Raw genomic sequence first — 19,141 nt, 5'->3', positions numbered from 1 at the left:
ATTTTCCATCTGCAGATTGTTCAGTTTTATTTGGATATTTTCACAATGGAGTGAAAACCACCCGAGTTACAGTCCACCTCGGAAATCACAGAACACATTACACTTAAGATATGACAGGGAGAAAGACACTGGTGTTAGGTTTTAACTGTGTATTGTGAGAAAAAAGGATTAAATCACAGGAAGCTCACAGTTCTCAAATTTAATGATTCCATATTGATTTGTCATAATCTTCACCTCATGTTGTAAACCAGAGCTGAACACACTCTGCCTCTTTGAAACCGCTCCTTTTCCTGGAATAAAGCAGAGCCTGATAACCCCTCCCTCTTCTTCCTGCTCTCAAACACAGCCAGTAGCATTCTGCCAGACATTTCCTGGCTCCCTCCCCTTTCACTGATCTGACACTTTAAAGATGGGTGTAAACAACACGCTGTGAAGTGCCAGAGCTGACGAGCCCGTTCACTGCAGATCAGCACAGGAACATGAAGAGGAGGAGCACACATTTGTGTTGGATCACAGCTCAACTTTTATGGTTTCAGAGAAAGTGAAACTGTGAGACATTCACTGTCCCTGACAAGTGACTGGACTGGTGTAATATTCACTCAGGAGGAAACTGACGGATTGCTATAAACTGGACTTGGAAGTAACAGGCATACAAACAGGTAAGAAGCATACAAACACAACAATATGACACATAATGTCATAAATGAACCAGAAAATAGTCTCATACGCGATCATGAACTGACAGTATTTGAAGACACGGATCATAACTCACTGCATTTGGAGCATGACAAAGACCCGGACAATAATTTCTTATTGACATTTAACAAGAATTGCAGCTACGACATGGACACTCAGTATAACCAAAACATTAAAACAAAGGACAAATTATCGATTATCCACTTCAACAGTAGAAGCTTGTATGCAAACTTCAATAATATCAAGGACTATTTGTACACATTCTCACAACCATTCAATATAATTGCAATTTCTGAAACCTGGGAAAACACTGAGAAAGGGATGGACTTTGTATTGGACGGCTATAAACTCTAAAAATAAAAAAAGTGAGGGTGGGTGAGGAGTCACTATCTATGTGGAAAAACATTTAAATTTCAAGGTTCAGGATTCTATGACAACTGTAATTGATAACATACTTGAATGCATAACAAATGAAATATCAAAAGAAAAGGAAAGAAATGTTGTAATAAGTTGTGTATACAGAGCACCAGGTTCCAGCATTGAAACTTTTAAGGATTGGATGGAATGTGTTTACACTACATTTGACAAAAAAAAAAAAAAAAATCCATCTGCAGATTGTTCAGTTTTATATGGATATTTTCACAGTGGAGCGAAAAGTTACAGTCCACCTCGGAAATCACAGAACACATTACACTTAAAATATGACAGGGAGAAAGACACTGGTGTTGGGTTTCAACTGTGTATTGTGAGAAAAAAGGATTAAATCCCAGAGAGCTCAAAGTTCTCAAGTTTAACGATTCCATGTTGATTTGCCACCTGTAATCTTCACCTCATGTTGTAAACCAGAGCTGAACACACTCTACCTCTTTGAAACCACTCCTCTACCTGGAATAAAGCAGAGCCTGATAACCCCTCCCTCTTCTCGTTTCAGAGAAAGTGAAACTGTCAGACGTTCACTGTCACTGACAAGTGAAATGGCGCAGAGAGGAATTCAGCCGGACTCGGCAAAATACTGCTGTTCGATCTGTCTGGATCTACTAAAGGATCCGGTGACTATTCCCTGTGGACACAGCTACTGCATGAGCTGTATTAAAAGCTGCTGGGATGGAGAGGAGCAGAGGGAAATCCACAGCTGCCCCCAGTGCAGACAAACCTTCACACCAAGACCTGTCCTGGTGAAAAACACCATGTTAGCAGAGTTACTGGTGGACATGAAGAAGATGGGACTCCAAGCTGCTCCTCCTGATCTCTGCTTTGCTGGACCTGGAGATGTGGCCTGTGATGTCTGCACTGGGAGAAAGCTGAAAGCCCTCAAGTCCTGTCTGACGTGTCCAGCCTCTTACTGTGAGCAGCACCTCCAGCCTCACTATGATGCAGCTCCATTAAAGAAACACAAGCTGGTGGAAGCCACTGTGCAGCTTCAGAAGAACATCTGCTCTCGTCACGATGAGGTGATGAAGATTTTCTGCCGCACTGATCAGCAGTGTATCTGTTATCTCTGCTCCATGGATGAACATAAAGGCCACCACACAGTCTCAGCTGCAGCAGAAAGGACCAAGAGGCAGAAAGAGCTCGGGCTGAGTCGGCAAAAAATCCAGCAGAGAATCCAGGACACAGAGAAAGACGTGAAGGTGCTTCAGCAGGAGGTGGAGGCCATCAATCGCTCTGCTGATAAAGCAGTGAAGGACAGTGAGAAGATCTTCACTGGGCTGATCCATTTGATTGACAAAAGAGGGTCTGATGTGAAGCAGCAGATCAGATCCCAGCAGAAAGAGGAAGTGAGTCGGGCTGAAGAACTTCAGCAGAAGCTGAAGCAGGAAATCGCTGAGCTGAGGAGGAAAGACGCTGAGCTGGAGCAGCTCTCACATACAGAGGATCACATCCATTTTCTACACAACTACCCCTCGCTGTCACGTCTCAGTGAATCTACACACTCACCCAGCAACAATATCCGTCCTCTGAGCTACTTTGAGGATGTGACTGCAGCTGTGTCAGAGCTGAGAGAGAAACTACAGGACCTTCTTAGTGAGGAATGGTCCAAGATCTCACTGACAGTGACTGGAGTGGATGTTCTGCTGTCACAACCAGAGCCCAAGACCAGAGCTGAATTCTTACAATATTCATGTCAAATCACACTGGATCCAAACACAGCACACACACGGCTCTCATTATCTGAGGGGAACAGAAAAGTGACATATATCGGAAACAATCAGTCACATCCTCCTCACCGAGAAAGATTCACTGAAAGGCTTCAAGTCCTGAGTAGAGAGAGTCTGACTGGACGTTGTTACTGGGAGGTGGAGAGGAGGGGAGATTATGTTTCAATAGCAGTTGCATACAAGGATATTAGCAGAACAGGGAATGACAGCCAGTTTGGATTCAATGACACGTCTTGGACATTATATTGTTCTAACAATCAGTTCATACATAACAGCATCAGAACTCTCACATCAGTCCCTGTGTCCTCCAGAGTAGGAGTGTACCTGGATCACACAGCAGGTATTCTGTCCTTCTACAACGTCTCTGAAACCATGACTCTCCTCCACAGAGTCCAGACCACATTCACTCAGCCTCTACATGCTGGAATTCTGTTTTCTGGTTTACTTTTAAAAATTGGAACCTCGGCTCAGTTTTGTCAGCTCAAGTAGACAGGAGTTATTAAAGCAGCAAAATTTAAGTTTTTGTTTTTAAAAAATATTTTTCCCTGAGTCGTTGCAGCTTCATGTCACTGAGGTGTTTCTGCACTTCCACCTGTCAATCAAACAGTGTGGGCGGGACTGTAACCTCTTCCTTCCTGCATGTTCCTTGCTGACCCTCTTTGTCTGTTCCATCATGGCGGCTATCGCTGCTCATCCTAACCACCCACATCATCTTCTGTTTCTTCCTGACAAACAGGAAACAGAAAACGCAGGAGAGGATTTTTCCCAGCAAAGAGCAGCCAGACGCTGAGAGTTCGGAGGACATTTAATCATATGGAAACATCAACTGTTGTCTACACACTTCTAATATCTGTTGCATAGTTGTGTTGTTCCTGTAATATTTTCTACTTTTCTGTTCCTTAATGGACTCAGCACCAGAGGTTTCCCCTTTATTATAGCTGAGTAGTTCATATTTTGTATTTTGTTCTGGTGACACTTTGTACATTTTAATGTTTCAGTTCCAGTTTAGTAAATGTTACTGATATTATATCAAAGGGGAAGGAAGAAAATGTTTCATTATGGTGGATTTCAATCTAAATATCACTAAGGTTTTTTTTTTTTTCATTTTCATTCAGAGATATGGGTTATATATGGGGGATATATGTCACAGGGTCCTGTGTGCTGCTGGAAATAATAATAATAATAAAAAAGAATCAAAACACCAGAAGCGATGTACAGCCTCATGCTGCTCACCCAGCAACAGCTCTTTAATAGTTTTTTGTTTTTTTTAAAGACATCGAAGGAGACATTCCCAAAACATGGAAACAGTAACAGCGTCTGCTTGTTGTTGTTGTTCACACACACTGTTAATATCTGGGTCAGGTGGATTTTTAAGGCACAAGATAAATTAAGAAGACGGAGAAGACAAACCGCCGTTCGGAGGACGCACTCGACCCCCAGAGACATCGTTTTTTTTTTCCAAATCAAATGGCTTAAACACAGTTTCTTAAAAAAAAAAAAAAATACAGGACAAGACAGCTGGAAAACGAATGAAAAAACAAACAAATACATTGAATGCATAATGGCACCGTGTACACGATATATAAAATACTTTGCTGACGCTTGATATTTTCACTGCACTGCTGCCCTACAGAGGCCAAGAGCTCACCGGCGACTTTAAGGGTCAAAGGTCATGACTAGGGTTTTGATGTCTACCCATAAATGCAATTAAATACCATACAAGTCATACATGCCTGGAAATTTTGCATTTTTCTGATGTAGTTAAATGCTCTTTGGCTCTGCAGGGCCACATACATCATGAATGTGTTAGCCTCGTGTGTGTGTGTGTGTGTGTGTGTGTGTGTGTGTGTGTGCTCAGATATGCAGAGCGATTTATGAATCCCTTTAACCAAAATCCTGCGGTGGTGCGTATATGTGTGGCTTATTTCTGAGCAGGCATGGTGGAAAGTAAAGGTTATGTTTAATAATACGACATGCATGCTGACAGCTTTATGTACACAAAACACACACACACTTAAAAAAAACAAAGGACATGTTGAAAGCAGCTCGTCCTCCGTAACAGTGCAGGGATTAAGACTGACGTTTGTTCACAAACTCACTCTGGACCGTCCAGACAGATTTGACCTCGGATTTGTTCAAATGCTCTGAGGCGCTGCAAAAAAATGCCAATTTTAACATGTAATTTCAAAACAATATTAAAATCTCTCATCTCTCAAAAAAAGAAAATACTACAAAAATCCAATTTAATTTTTTTTTTTTTTGCAAAAGTATCTTTAAAAGAATTTTCTTGTGTCATAATTCAAAGGGCTGCCATTTTTTCCAGAAAATATTGCACTGAAACTATCCTCACCCTTTTTTTTCCATTTATGAAAAAATAAAACAGGTATTTTTCTTTTGATGTGAAATTACCTGTTCAAATGGACATATCTGCAACTTATCAATCAAAGTTAAACATGATTAACTGAACATGGCTTAAACGGTGACTTATGTAACCCCAGTCCCATGTAGCTAGAAAATATTGATTGAGAGATAATTAGGTTGTTATAGTACAATGGGACGGGGCCTGACTTCATCTTTAGAGGGCGCTATATCCGTGTGACAACTGTGATAGTGATGTAAAATAACTTGGCGGTGCCTCCAATAACTTTGAAGAATTAAACACAAAATTTGGTACTTCACCTTTAAAATAGAAGTTCACTTTAACCTGTTGTATCACTTACCATATTTAACCAAAAAGTATCACCATTGCAAATACAACACAGGATCTAGTTGAAAGAAAAAGACTTATTTATTACAAAATTACGGATTGACCATTTGCATATTAGGGTGTTTTCACACATACGGTGTTTAGGTCGACCTAACTGTCTAGGCCGGCCTAACTGGTGCGGTGCAGGTAGTGTGAACACAACTAGCCGCACCCAAGGTCGACCTAAACCGCCGTACCGAGAGCGGCTGGAAGGGGTGGTCTCGGAGCGGCAGACCAAACCAGTGGTGTGAACGAGGGGTCGGCCCAAGCCTGGTGTACTCCACAAGTTTGGGCTACGTAGGCTCCCGTAGTTAGCTGGGCTGGGGCTTATGGGTAGAGGACAACATTGTTACTATGGTTACAACCATGGCGAAAGACACAACAAGTCGTGGACAGACATGAGAGTCCAGAGGAGATTCATTGCCTCATAGACATTTGGTCAGAGGAGTACATCAACGCGCAACTTTCATCAACACACAAGAACAGCGAAATACACGGAGAATTTAGCAAAAGGCTCCTTGAAAGAGACTTTACTAGGACTGCCGCACAGTGCCGCATGAAGGCCAAAAAACTTTGTTCAGAATACATAAAAGTGCGTGATGCATTGAACAAAACTGGCAGTGATGGCTCTGAAAAAGAGTTCCCTTGGTTCGACGACCTCCACAAAATACTTGGGACAAAACCTGTCATTGATGCGGTAGATACTGTGGGGTCCCATAAGATGTCATCATCTGCTTCCAGCACCGCCAGTGCTAACGTTAGCACAGCCGACCTGTTTATGGGTAAGGATGCCGATGATGGTGAGTAACGTTAACAGTTAATGTTAGTTTATTCAACTTTTTTTTTTTTTTAGTCGGCCAAATGCTCGTTCCACTGCCATGCGATATGATGACAATATGTGGTTGAATTTCAGCTCGTGGGGTGTCACTCCTGGTCCCTCTGGGTATGGTTTCATGAGCCAGGTTGACAGAGGGTAGGCCGGGTCACCTAGGAGGACAACAGGCGCATCGACCCCCTTCAAATCTTTCAGTCCAGCTGGGGAAAAGTGCGCCTGTTCTTCCACGTTCAGACAGTGAGGAGAGATCATAAACACGGGCATCGTGCACCTTTCCCGGTCGTCCTACATTTATGCCCCAAAACCACAGCCTATGGTCCACCACACCCTGTAAATTAATTGAATGGTCTCCTTTACGATTAAAATAATCAGCAGAGTTCTGACTGGGAGCCTTAATCTTGATGTGAGTCCCATCAATACACCCCCCCACTTGGGGGAACCTCCACTTGTCTCGAAAACCCTAAACTCTGCTGGAGAGGGATGCTTTATGTACTGGGGCCGCATAACAACATTGATGGCAGTCAGGACCTCCTGGGTGATCAGGCAGCATGTTGATAACCCTACACCAAACAGCTGTGCTATGGATCTGTACTCGAGGTTTGTGACTAGCCTCCAAAGACAAATAGCCACATGAGCCTCTACAGGCACTGCCACTCGGTATGTAGTGTTCTGCCGTGTTAGCCAGGGCCGGAGTGTGTCACACAGCAGAGTGAAGGTGTCTCTTCTCATTCTGAAGTGTCTCCGCCATTCGTGGTCATCCCAATTAGTGCTGATGTGCTGCCACCAACCTCGAGTGCGTGGGAAGGTCCATGTGCTTCTGTGTAACAGAAAGGTAGAATTGGTGAGCTATTCCTTTATGAGTGGTAATACTGTGTTGGAAGATTGCTACGGTGGGCGGTTATAACGGCAGCGTCCCCCCTCCCTCCTCTAGGCTTGCAGGCTGTCCTCTCCCCCAACTAGTAAAAGGCCATTTACTTTAGCAAGATGATAGTGTTCGGGTATTCATTTCAGCTAGCTTCTATTTTACATTATAACCCTATGGTGGAGAGCTGAACAAAGAAAACACCAACAACAGCTGTTATTTTCAGAATTTCCTCTCCACCGCCATAGGGTTATAATGTAAAATATCAGCTAGCTGAATGGAATACAAGCTAGGTGTGACTGAGCCCATATGGTTAAAGCCGCTCCAGCAAAGTGTTTGAGGAGTACTCACAAATCCAGCAACAGCAAGAGGGGGGGGTGTGGGGGTGGAGGGGTGGGGGTGGGGGGGGCAAGTAGAGTGCCTGGAGAGAGAGAGAGTGGTGACAACTCCGTTCACTGTAATGGTTCAGTTTTTTCACAGCAATGGCGGCGTACAAGGTGAAATGTTTAAATAATCGTATTTCCATATCAGTTGTGCATCAAAATCAAATTGACACGAGTAATTAAGTATGTTGACGGATTGTCACCGCCTTGATTAGTAGATTTAGAGAATATAAACCGATAAAAGTTTAGGCTAGCACACTGAATAATGATAGCAACACATGCCACAGGCTGATAAATGCAAATTCTGTTCTTAAATATAACTTCATTCAACGCTGTTGAGAGCGAGGTTAATATGTAGGGAGACCTATTGTACTTAACTTCTATTTAATTTTAATTTATTATTGAGGCTGCGGAATGATGGGCAAAGCACATGATATGAAGATATTGATTCTGGACTGTGGGTCATAATATGTCTTATTACCACCGCGTTGCACACACTTAACACTATACAGGCCAATAATAACACAGTTCATTTTACGTAATAACTAGAAAGTGAGATATTTTGTGGAATAGTGCAGTTGATGGCAGTTACCTACACTAGGTGCTGTGTGGTCAAGAAGCAGTGATGCCACTTCACAACCGCCTTGTGCATGCTGCAGGCCAGGGGTGCAGAGTAGATAATGGTGAGACTGAAAACACAAGAATGAATGCAAAGTTTTTCTATCAATCATACTAAACAAATGGCCCTAACAGGTGAGATTATCTTGAATATATTTTGAAACTTACAGAAGGAGCACTCTGTTGTGGAGCATCAGTGATGCTGCAGGCCAGGAGTATGGAGCGGACCACAGTGAGTCTGAAAACATAGTAAGGTAGGTCAGTATAATAAATGCCAAATATGTTTTACAATAAAAATTTGTGGCAGAGCAGTTGAACTGGATTGTATTAGTGTATATAACTGTCATTAATATGTAGTTTATTATTAATTAAATAATCATACTGCATGGACGCTGCATGCTGCACATCAGGAGAACTGAAGAGTGATGTTGGCTGGGGAGGAGCAGTGTTGTGACAGGGGCTGGAAGTTGGTGGAGCAGTGATAGTTTTTTTGGATGCAGGTCGATGGTCAATTTTAAGTGTTTTTTCCTGTCTTTTTTTTTTTGTTTTTGTTTTTTTTACATTCTGCAACCTCAACCTTATGAATCTCCTTTTAATACAAACAACTTCCCATGGCTTTTGTGTTATTTTCTCTGTTCTGTGTTGTTTTCCATTTAAAAAAAAAAAAAAAAAAAAAAACTTCCCTATGGAGTGGTCTTTGAAAATGTGCAATGCATTGTTGAATATGATTACCTCACATATTTTTTTTGTTTTCACAATCAATGAAGGTGGTCATATTTCTCCTGCTGACTTTAGCCATCCATAGTTTCCTCCTGTCCCTGTCTTTGGAGAAGCCATACATGCGCACGCCTTTCTCCGAGCGATTGGAGCATCCCCATGCAGCACAGCATACCATGGTGAAGACTGTATTCAAGGACAGCAGAGAAAACAAATGGCTAGACATGCTGATCTATTAGAGTTCTATGCTGTTGTAAAGGAATTTTTGTTAAGTGCATTTGGAAATAAAAAAAAAGTGTGTGTGTGATTTATTATGTATAATATGTAGAGAGTAAGTTTGGGATAGTTAACAGTGATAGAAATAAATATATTTGCCATGAATTGAAATCAAAATTTTATTTATTTTCCATGGATTACCTGTAAGAACTCTATATTGTGAGTCCAGACTTGTGTAGTTACTTGGAAAAATTATAGTCTGCCTCAGTCAAAATTATTTAAAAAAAAAACAAAAAAAACAAAAAAACTGAAAACTGAAAATATTTATAATTTATTACTGTCAACGACTGTACAGGTTTAGTGAAGGTAACAGACTTAAGTAAGTAATTCACACATGGGGATATTCATAAGTAAGAGTAGTTAACAAAATGATAGAAATCCATTTATTTGCAATGAATTAAAACCCAAATTTTATTTATTGGACATGGATTTCCTGTAAGAACAGTTAGCATTATAATTATGTTGTGAGTCCAGATTTATTGTGTTGTCAGTTGGCAAATCATTGTTGGTCACCTGTTAGTCTGCCTCAGTCAAATCTGAGAGATAAAATGAGAAAATATTACGATTTGCATTGCTATAGACGACCATACAAGTTTAGTAAACTTAACATAGTCTAAATCAATTACCACAACTATAAAAAATATAAAAAATATTGCACAGCAAAGCATTTATTGATCTTTTTTTTTTTTTTTTACCAATTATCGTAGTTTTCCTATTGCTTTCTATTGCCCGCCAAGTACCTCCTGGAACTTTTGGGGGCTCCTCTTTCACACCTGATCCGTTTAAGGGCTGCATGCTGATTGGCTGAAACAGATCTACCTGAAGAGTGCGTGCATGAAGGTGCAAGGGCCTAATTGGATCAGGTGTGAAAGAGTAGAGCTGACACAAAAACCTGGAGGACAGGGGGTACTTGAGGACTGGGTTGGGAACCACTGCTCGAGGGGCAAGGTGCAGTTTCAGCGCCAAGGGAAAGGGCGCGCAGCAGCACGAGGCGGCAAACCAACGCTCCAGTACAGCAGCTACAGCCTCTCTCCAACGGCCCAGGGCTCTCCCGGTCCTCACTCTCTGCCTCTTATGGCAAATGTCCGGTTCTGAATTACATCATTCCTCTGAGTAACTAAGCTACAGGCTACTTCATGGCGAAAACCCACAGTATGCCTTAAACAAACGAGCAATTGCTAGCTGCAATGCAGAATTAACAGTGTGAAAGTCCGTGAGCACGCTAAGCTAAAGGCTAGCAGTGATTAGCACGTCAGCTCGTCTTTTACACATTACAATCGAACACCAACACAGAGTACATCAAAACACATGTATTTACCTGTGGCAGATCCTCAGAGTTCACACACACACATCACCACAGGACGACTCTCCGTCAGTCCTGGAAGTTAGGAGTGTTGTTCCTCTACTTTTACTGTTTACAGCTGTCCTGCTCAACACTGAAGGCTCACCTCACTGCGTCACTATGGCGACGCTAAGCCCCTCCTCCCTGAACCAGGTGAGGATAGGATTGGCTAAGGACCACAACATACCAACAAAGATTGAGCGAATAAAAGATGCTTCACTGCCACACAAACAAACGTGGTCACCTGGCATTTGTACCGCCAACCAACTATAAATGATTTTTAAAACTAACACCACTAAATGACTGTGTTTAACATGTTATAATCCGACACATTTTAAACATATTTACACTTCACGAACTTGTTATTATTATTTCTTTTTTTAACAACATTTGAATGAAATTAAGGACCACAGGGCTACACTAACAATACACATGATCACCGGTAGAATTAAAAAAAAAAAAAAAAAAAAAAAAAAAAACACAGACGAGAGATGTGCCAGTATTCAAATGTTGGGTTAAAAAAGAAATTAAAACTCAAAAAGGAAAACAGGAAACACTTGGAAAAGGCCTTGTTTCTGTGTGGCGCAGCAAAACTGCCTTAAACCCTGCGCATCATCACACACAAATTAATAATCTGTGGAAAAAAGGCCGGTGCCAAGAGTTCCTGACAAAATAAAACAAAAGACTTGTAGTGTCTTTGGTGGCGTTGGGCGCAAACTGCTTCACTCCTGCCTCAGACAGTCTGCCCAGGACGATTTTCTTAATAATAATAATAAAAATAAAAATAAAAGAAAGAAAGTCGACTATTTATTATTCAGTAGTTACTAATACATACCGGTTAATTACAAGCTCCAATTATGATTTCTACTTGTCATGTATTCATCTGTTGGTAGCAGAGAATGAATAGTGATCTGTAGGTTTGATTTCAAATGTAACAGTGCATTCAGAAAGTATTCAGACCCCCTTCAGTTTTTTCACTTTTGTTATGTTGCAGCCTGATTCCACAATCATTCAAATTCATTTTTTCTCTCATTAATCTACACTCAGTATCACATAATGACAAAGTAAAAACAGAATTGTAGATTTTGTTGTACATTAAAAAAAAAAAAAGGCACTTGAGCCAAATTTCAAGTGTTGTTACAAAGGGTCTGAATACTCCTGTCAATGTGATATTTCAGTTTTTCATTTAAGACTTAAATCCCAGCTTCACAGTAATTCTCTGCCAGTTGTTGTTGTAACCTCTGCAGTAACTAAACACAAGGCCAGTTCCTCGTGAAATTCTACTTGTGTTTTGTGCAGAAATGTACCAGTGTCTCTCTGTGCTCTAGGACTCCTCTGCTCACCTGCTCGGCTTGCCCATCTCCAGGATTTGACCCGTTCATCTCTCCATCATTGCCCCGCTGCTCTGCTTCAGGACCTCCCCACCTTCCCCACTCATCATCACTCCATTTAAATTTTCTCTAGAGAATAAATCTGTTTAACCGGTTCAGTATCCAAGTCTGCATGTTGGGTCCAAAGGTACTGAGTGTAGATTGAAAGAAAAAATGAATTTAAAAGATTGTAGCATCAGGCTGCAACATAACAAACGTGAAAAACGTGAAGGAGGTCTGAATATTTTCTGAATGCACTGTACATAACAACATTTTGTTATGTACAGTGCATTCAGAAAATTCAGAAAACAAAATGTTGTTATGTACAGTGCATTCAGAAAATATTCAGACCCCCTTCAATTTGTACAAAAGACGTTTTTAAATTATCACATGATAGCCAACAGTCCAAACTCGATGTTGATCATACAGCTGAAAGTTTTAAGTCAAATGGAAAATGTTGATAGCACCAAAAAAAAATTATTAGTTTTATTCAATAGTAACTTATAACAAATACAACAGCAGAATATTGTCTAGTAAAGAGTGGAAAAGTGGACATTAATTTACTTTATACTGCTAAATACATCAGTCTGGGACAAACAGAACATGACACCACCGGCTCCTTTCAACCAAACCTCAAGTGGTTTGACTGAACCTCTCAGACTACAGCTGCAGGCAGACCAGCAGAGATGCTGACGGGACGGGGTCCCAAGTCAAGACTGGACCTGATGCCTGGACATTAAGGCCAAAGTGGAGAGACAGCAGGAAAAGAAAAGCAGGGACAGGATCACCATGCATGAGAGAGACAGTTAAAACCTGATGACAATGTCCATGTGAGAAACTTCAGCAGTAACCGGCAATGGACCAGTCTCCTGTGCTGCTGATCTGACTGATGGTCATGTTCTGTCCACAGACATCAGGACCATGTGTACCTGCATCAGGATACAGACTCAGAGACAGAAAGAGCTTCCAGTGGTGGGACAGACCACCGTGGGAGCATTTCCTCCAGTGACACACACAGGCAGAGGTGACTGTGTCCCCTGAAAGGGATGGAAATGCTGGTGTGGGGGCGAGATCACCCCAAAACACCTTGATCAGTGGAACCTTCTGGGTCACTGGGGGTGTTGAACAGATCACAGCTCGTTCACAAACCTCCAGACAGACTCAGTGTTTGACTGGACAGTTTTTGTTAGAACTTTAGTTAGATCTTTGGAGGAGAACTTGTCAGGTGTTATTGAAAGTATAAGTTACCACAACACAAGAATAAAAAGTAGAAAAGGTTCTTTCAAACACTAAATGTTGTTGCTGTTTTGATGTTTGTTATAAGAAGGCAAAACTGGTTCTCTACAGCTGCTCCTTTTAATGGAATGAAGCAGAGCCTGATAAGCCCTCCCTGTGTGGGGATGGGTGTGACTGACCAGTTATGAAGTGCAACTTTTATTTGATCAGTCAAAGTGAAACTGTCAGACATTCACTGTCCCTAAGAAGTGACTGGACCGGTGTAATATTCACTCAGGAGGAAATGTACGGATTGCTATAAACTGGACTTGGAAGTAACACGCATACAAACAGGTAAGAAGCATACAAACACAACAATATGACACATAATGTCATAAATGAACTAGAAAATAGTCTCAACGCGATCATGAACTAACAGTATTTGAATACACAGATCATAACACACTGCATTTGGAGCATGACAAAGACCCGGACAATAATTTCTTCTCAACAATTAACAATAATTGCAGCTACGACACGGACAATCAGTATAACCACAACATTAAAACAAAGGACAAATTATCGATTATCCACTTCAACAGTAGAAGCTTGTATGCAAACTTCAATAATATCAAGGACTATTTGTACACATTCTCACACCCATTCAATATAATCGCAATTTCTGAAACCTGGGAAAACACTGAGAAAGGGATGGACTTTGTATTGGACGGCTATAAACTCTAAAAATAAAAAAAGTGAGGGTGGGTGAGGAGTCACTATCTATGTGGAAAAACATTTAAATTTCAAGGTTCTGGATTATATGACAACTGTAATTGATAACATACTTGAATGCATAACAATTGAAATTTCTAAAGAAAAGAAAAGTTTTTGTAATAAGTTGTGTATACAGAGCACCAGGTTCCAGCATTGAAACTTTAAAGGACTGGATGGAATGTGTTTACAGTGCATTTGACAAAAAAATAATTTTCCATCTGCAGATTGTTCAGTGTTATTTGGAAATTTTCACAGTGGAGCGAAAAACCACCCGAGTTACAGTCCACCTCGGAAATCACAGAACACATTACACTTAAAATATTACAGTGAGAAAGACACGGGTGTTGGGTTTCAACTATGTATTGTGAGAAAAAAGGATTAAATCCCAGGGAGCTCACTGTTCTCAAGTTAAAGGATTCCATATTGATTTGTCATAATCTTCACCTCATGTTGTAAACCAGAGCTGAACACACTCTGCCTCTTTGAAACCGCTCCTCTTTCTGGAATAAAGCAGAGCCTGATAACCCCTCCCTCTTCTCTTCTCGTTTCAGAGAAAGTGAAACTGTCAGACGTTCACTGTCCCTGACAAGTGAAATGGCGCAGAGAGGAATTCAGCCAGACTCGGCTAAATTCTGCTGTTCGATCTGTCTGGATCTACTGAAGGATCCAGTGACTATTCCCTGTGGACACAGCTACTGCATGAGCTGTATTAAAAGCTGCTGGGATGGAGAGGAGCAGAGGGAAATCCACAGCTGCCCCCAGTGCAGACAAACCTTCACACCAAGACCTGTCCTGGTGAAAAACACCATGTTAGCAGAAATAGTGGAGGAAATGAAGAAGACAGGACTCCAAGCTGCTCCTCCTGATCTCTGCTATGCTGGACCTGGAGATGTGGCCTGTGATGTCTGCACTGGGAGAAAGCTGAAAGCTCTCAAATCCTGTCTGGTGTGTCTGGCCTCTTACTGTGAGCAGCACCTCCAGCATCACTATGATGCACCTCCATTAAAGAAACACAAGCTGGTGGAAGCCACTGTGCAGCTTCAGGAGAACATCTGCTCTCGTCACGATGAGGTGATGAAGATTTTCTGCCGCACTGATCAGCAGTGTATCTGTTATCTCTGCTCCATGGATGAACATAAAGGCCACCACACAGTCTCAGCTGCAGCAGAAAGGACCAAGAGGCAGAAAGAGCTCGGGCTGAGTCGGCAAAAAATCCAGCAGAGAATCCAGGACACAGAGAAAGACGTGAAGGTGCTTCAGCAGGAGGTGGAGGCCATCAATCGCTCTGCTGATAAAGCAGTGGAGGACAGTGAGAAGATCTTCACTGAGCTGATCAGTTTGATTTACAAAAGAAGGTCTGATGTGAAGCAGCAGATCAGATCCCAGCAGAAAGAGGAAGCGAGTCGGGCTGAAGAACTTCAGGAGAAGCTGAAGCAGGAGATCGCTGAGCTGAGGAGGAAAGACGCTGAGCTGGAGCAGCTCTCACACACAGAGGATCACATCCATTTTCTACACAACTACCCCTCGCTGTCACGTCTCAGTGAATCTACACACTCACCCAGCAACAACATCCGTCCTCTGAGCTACTTTGAGGATGTGACTGCAGCTGTGTCAGAGCTGAGAGAGAAACTACAGGACCTTCTTAGTGAGGAATGGTCCAAGATCTCACTGACAGTGACTGGAGGGGATGTTCTACTGCCACAACCAGAGCCCAAGACCAGAGCTGAATTCTTAAAATATTCATGTCAAATCACACTGGATCCAAACACAGCAAACACACGGCTGTTATTATCTGAGGGGAACAGAAAAGTGACAGAAATGGCAAAAGATCAGTCATATCCTCCTCACCAAGAAAGATTCACTGAAAGGCATCAGGTCCTGAGTAGAGAGAGTCTGACTGGACGTTGTTACTGGGAGGTGGAGTGGAGGGGGGATTATGTTTCAATAGCAGTCGCATACAAGGATATTAGCAGAACAGGTGATGAGAGTCGATTTGGATCCAATGACAAATCTTGGACATTAGATTCTTTAGTCAATCAGTTCAGCCATAACAGCATCAAAACTCCCACATCAGTCCCTGAGTCTTCCAGAGTAGGAGTGTACCTGGATCACACAGCAGGTATTCTGTCCTTCTACAACGTCTCTGAAACCATGACTCTCCTCCACAGAGTCCAGACCACATTCACTCAGCCTCTCCATGCTGGAATTCTGGTTTATTGTTTATTTTTGCCAATTGCAGCCTCGGCCGAGTTTTGTCAGCTCAGGTAGACAGGAGTTATTAAAGCAGCAAAATGTAAGTTTCTGTTTTTAAAAAATTATTTTTCCGAGTCGTTGCAGTTTCATGTTGTCACTGAGGTGTTTCTGCACTTCCACCTGTCAATCAAACAGTGTGGGCGGGACTGTAACCTCTTCCTCCCTGCATGTTCCTTGCTGGCCCTCTTTGTCTGTTCCATCATGGCGGCTATCGCTGCTCATCCTAACCACCCACATCATCTTCTGTTTCTTCCTGACAAACAGGAAACAGAGGACATTTATTAATATGAAAACATCAACTGTTGTGTACACACTTCTAATATCTGTTGCATAATTGTGTTGTTCCTGTAATATTTTCTGCTTTTCTGTTCCTTAATGGACCCAGAGGTTTCCCCTTTATTATAGCCGAGTAGTTCATATTTTGTGTTTTGTTCTGCTGACACTTTGTACATTTTAATGTTTCAGTTCCAATTTAGTAAATGTTGTTGATATTATATCCAAGGGGAAGAAAGAAAATGTTTCATTATGGTGGACTTCAATCTAAATATCACTGAGTTTTTTTTTATTTTTTATTTTCATTCAGAGATATGGGTTATATATGGGGGATATATGTCACCTGAAGGCTCTGTGTGTTGCTGGAAATAATAATAATAAAAAAAGAATCAAACACCAGAAGCGATGTACAGCCTCATGCTGCTCACCCAGCAACAGCTCTTTAATAGTTTTTTTTTTTTTTAAAGACATCAAAGGAGACATTCCCAAAACATGGAAACAGTAACAGCGTCTGCTTGTTGTTGTTGTTCACACACACTGTTAATATCTGGGTCAGGTGGATTTTTAAGGCACAAGATAAATTAAGAAGACGGAGAAGACAAACCGCCGTTTGGAGGACGCACTCGACCCCCAGAGACATCGTTTTTTTTTCCAAATCAAATGGCTTAAACATACACAGTTTCTTAAAAAAAAAAAAAAAAAATACAGGACAAGACAGCTGGAAAACAAATAAAAAAAAAACAAATACATTGAATGCATAATGGCACCGTGTACACGATATATAAAATACTTTGCTGACGCTTGATATTTTCACTGCACTGCTGCCCTACAGAGGCCTAGAGCTCACCGGCGACTTTAAGGGTCAAAGGTCATGACTAGGGTTTTGATGTCTAATTAAATACCATACAAGTCATACATGCCTGGAAATTTTGCATTTTTCTGATGTAGTTAACTGCTCTTTGGCTCTGCAGGGCCACATACATCATGAATGTGTTAGCCTTGTGTGTGTGTGTGTGTGTGTGTGTGTGTGTGTGTGTGAGTGTGTGTGTGTGTGTGCTCGGATATGCAGAGCGACTTATGAATCCCTTTAACCTAAATCCTGCGGCGGTGCGTATATGTGTGGCTTATTTCTGAGCAGGCATGGCGGAAAGTAAAGGTTGTGTTTATAATATGACGTGCATGCTGACAGCTTTATGTACACAAAACACACACTTAAAAAAAAAAAAAAAAAAAAAGGACGTGTTGAAAGCAGCTCGTCCTCCGTAACAGTGCAGGGATTAAGACTGACGTTCGTTCACAAACTCACTCCGGACCGTCCAGACAGATTTGACCTCGGATTTGTTCAAATGCTGTGAGGCGCTGCAAAAAAATGCCAATTTCAACATGTAATTTCAAAACAATATTAAAATCTCTCATCTCTCAAAAAAAAGAAAATACTACAAAAATCCAATTTAATTTTTTTTTTTTTTTGCTAAAGTATCTTTAAAAGAATTTTCTTGTGTCATAATTCAAAGGGCTGCCATTTTTTCCAGAAAATATTGTACTGAAACTATCCTCACCCTTTTTTTTCCATTTATGAAAAAATAAAACGTCTTTTTCCTCCGATGTGAAATTACCTGTTCAAATGGACATATTTGCAACTTATCAATCAAACAAAGTTAAACATGATTAACTGAACATGGCTTAAAACGTGACTTACAATACACATGATCCCCGGTAGAATTAAAAAAAAAAAAAAAAAAAAAAAAAACACAGACGAGAGATGTGCAAATATTCAAATGTTGGGTTAAAAAAGAAATTAAAACTCATACAGGAAAACAGGAAACACTTGGCAAAGGCCTTTTAGTTTCTGTGTGGCGCAGCAAAACCGCCTTCAACCCTGCTCACCATCACACACAGATTAATAATCTGTGAAAAAAAGGCCGGTGCCGAGAGTTCCCGACAAAATAAAACAAAAAGACTTGTCGTGTCTTTGGTGGCGTCGGGCGCAAACTGCTTCACTCCTGCCTCCGACAGTCTGCCCAGGACGATTTTCTTAACAATAATAATAATAATAATAAAAAAAACAATAAAAGAAAGAAAGAAAGAATTTACAAACAATCACTTTCACCGAGCAAAAAGAGCACACCTCTCTCTTATCTCTAGAATATATACCTTCAGTTTTTGTCCAGCATCATTGTACATATTTACAGGTTGTACAGCGTCGCTCGTAACAGCAAGAGCAAAAAAAAAAAAAAAAAATAGATCCTCGTTTTCCTCTACAAGTCCTTAACGATTTCCTCTATAAATATGGAATATAGACTCAGTGTAACTGCCCTACACGGTGCTCTATGGGTATACGTCCTTTAGCTTTTCTTAAAGGGGAAGATTGCATTGCGACTGATGTGAGTAAATGAATATCAAAAGCTCTTTTTGTTTTTTTTTTAATACAGATACAAATAATGAAAATAATACAAAAAAAAATGACGATGATGATGATGATGATGGTGGTGATGACTCTTCCGGCTGTCGCCTACAGTTGGTGGGGCTTCGTCAGGCCGTCTTCACTCAGCTCATACCTGCAGGAGGAGGAGGAGGAGGAGGAAAAGGAGGAGGAGGAAGAGGAGGAGCTGTGGTTATTAT

The 19,141-nt window shown here is 41.2% G+C and overlaps 3 protein-coding genes and 1 long non-coding RNA gene across 5 annotated transcripts in view; 3 read left to right on the top strand and 1 right to left on the bottom strand.

Annotated features, from left to right (window-relative positions):
• The window catches only part of LOC115375542 (tripartite motif-containing protein 16-like), a 29,201-nt gene extending 25,844 nt beyond the window's left edge, over window positions 1–3,357 (top strand). The window contains exon 2 of the mRNA XM_030074979.1: window positions 1,628–3,357. Coding sequence (XP_029930839.1) covers window positions 1,671–3,344 — 1,674 coding nt within the window. The 5' untranslated portion in view covers window positions 1,628–1,670 and the 3' untranslated portion in view covers window positions 3,345–3,357. The remainder of the gene's footprint in view (window positions 1–1,627) is intronic.
• Window positions 3,358–4,462: 1,105 nt separating this feature from the next.
• LOC115375543 (uncharacterized) lies at window positions 4,463–17,523 on the top strand. Its single transcript, XR_003929723.1, has 3 exons — window positions 4,463–4,612; window positions 11,282–11,285; window positions 17,468–17,523. It is a non-coding gene; the product is annotated as an uncharacterized LOC115375543 (long non-coding RNA).
• Window positions 13,484–16,495, top strand: LOC115375541 (tripartite motif-containing protein 16-like). Its single transcript, XM_030074978.1, has 2 exons — window positions 13,484–13,573; window positions 14,545–16,495. The coding sequence occupies exon 2, from the start codon at window positions 14,588–14,590 to the stop codon at window positions 16,259–16,261; it is 1,674 nt and encodes a 557-aa protein (XP_029930838.1). The 5' UTR covers window positions 13,484–13,573; window positions 14,545–14,587; the 3' UTR covers window positions 16,262–16,495.
• esyt2a (extended synaptotagmin-like protein 2a) overlaps window positions 16,929–19,141 on the bottom strand; it is an 86,982-nt gene continuing 84,769 nt past the window's right edge. For both annotated transcript variants that reach the window (XM_030074976.1, XM_030074977.1), the window contains one exon: window positions 16,929–19,077. In XM_030074976.1, the coding sequence (XP_029930836.1) occupies window positions 19,032–19,077 (46 nt within the window). In that variant the 3' untranslated portion in view covers window positions 16,929–19,031. The remainder of the gene's footprint in view (window positions 19,078–19,141) is intronic.

Source organism: Myripristis murdjan, chromosome 17, assembly GCF_902150065.1.
Source record: "Myripristis murdjan chromosome 17, fMyrMur1.1, whole genome shotgun sequence".
In the NCBI taxonomy this organism is placed as follows: domain Eukaryota; kingdom Metazoa; phylum Chordata; class Actinopteri; order Holocentriformes; family Holocentridae; genus Myripristis; species Myripristis murdjan.
This window is presented reverse-complemented; position numbering and strand designations above follow the sequence as displayed.